Here is a 4,581-nt window from a genome sequence, read left to right as displayed (position 1 = left end):
AATGGCTCTGTTGATTGTTCTACAATATAATAAATGAAAATAACAGCTGCTTAGGGAAAAAAAGAAAAAGAAAGAAGAGAAAACCAACAATTAATTACGATTAATAAAGTGGAAAGAAAATTTATTACTTAATTAAGATAATTAGAAGCAAAGTTTTGAAAAACTACCAACAAAGACCACATTAAGTGTTGTCAATTGTCATTAAATTCAATGAGGATTGAGTTCGATAGACACTGAAATTTGAAGGTAAAGCTAGATGCATTAGCTCATGTCAGTTTGATTTTCTTCTCGTGACCCGTCAACAAAATATAAAAAAGAAAAAGAAAATCCAATGGTATTAATTTAGACAAACAAGTTAAATATATATTTTGCTTATTTATTGGATGCACAAAGGGGACATTGATTTACAGTATTTTGGGATTGTGTTTGAGAAGCAAAGCTTTTAAGTCAAAAAAACTTTTTTCAATAAAAGTTTCTATTAAAAGTATGTTTTTGACCATTTTAAAGCTTTTTCAATTTTTTTTTTTTTTTTTTTATATATCAAACGGACTTTTGAGTGTTAAACGTACTTTTAAACCCCTCAAACGCAGATTCAAACTGGCCCTTACTCTTTTTGAGGTTTTAACTCTCTTTTTTCCCCTTAAAAAAAAGCACCAAAACAAAGATACTTCTAAGAAAAAATTCAAAATTAGTCATTGTAGTTTACTTGATTTGTAATTATCTCATTGTGGTATAAAACAAACTCAGAGGTCATTGGGATATGCCAAAAAAAACAACTTACTTTCTATAATCAAATTTTGCTCACTGACTTAACATATTCCGATAGTGCGACACGTCAAAGCTAATAAAATTGTGACACATGTCCTATTTAAGTCAATGTCGTACTAATTAAATCTGTTAAGTTAGTGGACAGAATTTGACTGTAGGGAATAAATTATTTTTTTATCACCTCTGAATTTATTTTAATACTATAAGGAGCTAATTGTAAATCAGATAAACTATAAAGACTATAAAACCTCCACAAGCAAGTGAAGAGATCCAATTAGTACTTTAATCCAAAACCTAACACACACCACTGACCAAATGTTGGATTTTAACTCTTCTTTTCCCCCTCCCATAGTTGGACCAAATTCTACTGAGTTTTGACGAGTGCTTAATATATGATCACTCCACATTGTTAAGGTTCCCCACAAATATATATATATATATATATATATAGTGTTTGATTGTTTGATTTTTAATGTAAAGTCATCTCAGTTATTTATTAAATAAGGTTATTTTATATAAATTACTGTATGATGGGGGTTGAGCTGCCATCCCGAAGAGTTGGAGTACAACTCCTGTAAAGGAGTCCTTGAAACCCTGTTGGTTCACTGTTGAGGCAGATAAGGACTGTGTCCTCATGTATGTGGATTCATATAGTTTATCCATTATTCTCCTTTCATTTATTTATTTTTTTTCACCTTAATTCTTAATGCCAATTCACAGAGAAATGATATAATAATAATTATGCAACTATACTCATGAAACAAAGACTATATATTACCAAGTAATATTAGAAGTCTCTCTTGAGTCCATTAAAAAATAATGTGATTATTAAAATTACTATTAAACTTGTGACTGATTATTATTGAATTTTAATCAAATTCTAATTTTAATAATTACATCATTTTTAGAGAAATTAAAAAAAAAAAACAATAGAAACTTCTAGATCAAAACAAAACAGAGAGGCTTTCACATCATTTTAATTACTCATATATTAACACCTTCAGATAAAAACAAAGAGACAAAAATATCAAATCTGCCGAGCCTGATTTTCTGCTCTCATGACAAAAAACACTACAAAAAGGCAAATTAAAAACTTCAAAATAGAGAAAAAGACATAATTTCAATCACACCAAATATTAAAGAGGAGTCTCTCATATTCACAACACTTTTTTTTTTTTTTTTTTTTTTTAATAACCTTTTTCGTACCCTTATCTTGGCCCCCACCATAATGATGAACAAAAACCTTCCTTCCTATCCCATGGTCTCCAAATGTTTCCGGAAAACCTTCAACATGTCAGAAAATGTGACGATTCCGACCAGGCTACAATCATCCTCAATAACCCAAACATAATTTACGCGGTGGGCGATTGCCTGGATCATCACCGCCACCAACGAGCTCTTTGGGTGGCAGACTATCGCCTCTGCTCTCCTCACCATCCTCGCCGAGTAACTCATCGACCGGCTATACCTTCCCGACCGTGGAGGAGACAACATGGACTCCTCGTCCGACGAAAAAGACGATGAATCCGACAGAATGTTGAACTCTTCCAACATGCCTTCCAGGTTCTTTTCCTTCAGCCTGGCGTTCACGACCCTCACTAGATCCTCCGGGGGTCCGCCGCAGTCGACGTAGGCCATGAGGTCGCCGCAGGACAGGGTGGCGATGGCTGCCGCCACCGTCTCGTCGCAGCAGGCGAGGGTGAAGGGTGAGATCTCGCCGATCAGACACCCGTCCGCGTCGACCACTGCCACGGATGTTTGCTCCGCCAGGGAGCGTGTTATAGCTGCGACAGCCGAAGAGGCAGGGGAGTGATAGTCGATTGCCAAGATGTCGTTGGTGATAATGCCGAGAGCGTCGATGGAAAGAGCCGGGATCGGGGAGAAAAGTCCGATGGAGCTGAGGAGGAACCGGATCACGTCCTCTTGTGTTAGCCAACAGAATTCACGGCCGTTGTGGATTGTAGGGCCGGTGCTTGAAGGCTTCTGGAGCTGCTTTCTTCTTGAATAGCTGCTTAGTTTTGTTTGTATTGGCACCACAAGATTCTGCGCTCCTTGAAGGATGAGATCAATGGCTTCCAGCAAGCTGAAACACAAAACAGAGATTCACGTTATGCAAAGAAACAGGGGAGGCCTGGTTAAATTGGGTAAAATTGATTTCATCTTTCTGAAAATTCAGATTAAAACTAGAAATGCAACAAGAAAATGAAAAAATTAATTAGAAAACTTAATCTTGAACAAGAATTGTCAATAATTGAATGAAAATTACAGTGTAAACTAAAAGGCTTGCATCTGTGAAATATCGAAGATTAAAAAACAACCATTATAATAGCGACACGCCTCTCAATTTCACGCAAAGCAGTTGAACAAACACAACGCTCGACTTTCAAGAGAGCATTTAAAATCATGAAAAACTCCCATGGAGATATAATAAAATCGAAATTCAAGGAAAACCCAGATGACACCCTGCATTGGAAAAGCTCATACAAGCTAAAAAAAAAAACGTATGATGAAGTCAAGACAAAATTATCGGTACCTCGAAGATGGTTCTACATGCATCACGAGTCCTGGAATCTTTGGCAACATGACAGAAACAGGTGCCTTGAGAGCAGCAGATGGAGACAACAGATTCTCATCTTTGCAAAGATAGCATATCACATCCACCATGCACAGCTTGCCAACACAACGGCACTCGTCGCCGCCGCCGCGGCCCTCGTCACCAAACCCAGTATTGGCAGAGTGGTCGACGCAGTCCCATACGCTGATGAAGTTATCGTCGGAGTTTTTCAGGGCGGCCAAGGCGTCGGCGACGGTGGCGGAGATGGTCAAGGACCTCAGGGCTGGCTTGCCGAGACAGAGGTCGGATACCACGTGCGCCAGCAAGCTCACTGCCATGCAAAGCCTAGTGATATTATTTTTGTAAATAATGAAATCTCAGCGAAGAAGATGTGTTGTGGTGGTGGTGGTGGTGGTGGTTTTGGGAAGTAATGAGAGGGTATTTATAAGAGAGAAGGCAATAGAGAATGGTCAGACACTTGTATGCAAAACGTGGGTACGACATAAAATACCAAATTATTGTGGGGTCTTTTTTTTTTTTGGGGGGGGGGGGGGGGGGGGGGGTGTCTATTTTCTATTTTCTATTTATCTTGAATTACAGCTAGAAATTGACATTACATAAGATTTAAAATATGACGTTTTCTTTATATTTGATATTTATCAAATGCAAAATTTTACCTACCCAATGGGGAGATCCCCTGCTGGTGGGTGGGAATCCCCCACCATTTTTTTTTTTTTTAATAATTTTTAATAATTTTATTTTTAAATATATTTACCTTCCTCAAATTGACATCCATTGTACAAAGACACCACCAAATTGTCATTTGTGACACTTAAACCCCCCCCCCCCCAAAGTATAATTTGTTGCAAAAAAGCCCATTTGTTAGTTCTAAACTACCCCTTCAAGGTTTAGGGGTAGTTTGTTGGGTCATTGACCACCTTCTAAATTCTGTTGGAGATGGCCTAAGAGCGGCCTTTTGGAGTGGTTGAATCATCCCTCAACCTTGATTTGACCATCATGAAAAGCTTCGAGGGGTTATCGTATAGCACCCTCAATGTTTGTTTTCAAACAAGAGGTTTTCATTTGGAGATGAAGACCATATTACAAAATTTTATAAAAATAATAATAATTTTGGAAGAGTTTAAGTAATAATTATGCAGCTCATGGTTTGGCTAGAGAAACCGTAAAATATGTCAAAGATAATATTTGGCTTGAGGAAATTGCCTCTAGTTGATGTGTTTTTTTTTTTATCAACGGAG

The 4,581-nt window shown here is 37.5% G+C and overlaps 1 protein-coding gene across 1 annotated transcript; it reads right to left on the bottom strand.

Annotated features, from left to right (window-relative positions):
- Positions 1-1,739: 1,739 nt before the first annotated feature.
- LOC132174833 (CBS domain-containing protein CBSX5) lies at positions 1,740-3,748 on the bottom strand. The gene is made up of 2 exons (XM_059586526.2): positions 3,302-3,748; positions 1,740-2,851 (listed from the first exon to the last, which is right to left on the bottom strand). The coding sequence occupies exons 1-2, from the start codon at positions 3,658-3,660 to the stop codon at positions 2,020-2,022; spliced, it is 1,191 nt and encodes a 396-aa protein (XP_059442509.2). The 5' UTR covers positions 3,661-3,748; the 3' UTR covers positions 1,740-2,019.
- Between the last annotated feature and the right edge of the window lie 833 nt (positions 3,749-4,581).

Source organism: Corylus avellana, chromosome 3 (genome assembly GCF_965113065.1).
Source record: "Corylus avellana chromosome 3, dhCorAvel1.hap1.2, whole genome shotgun sequence".
Classification (NCBI taxonomy): domain Eukaryota; kingdom Viridiplantae; phylum Streptophyta; class Magnoliopsida; order Fagales; family Betulaceae; genus Corylus; species Corylus avellana.
The sequence above is the reverse complement of the archived record's forward strand: the minus strand, read 5'-3'. Positions and strand labels throughout refer to the sequence as shown.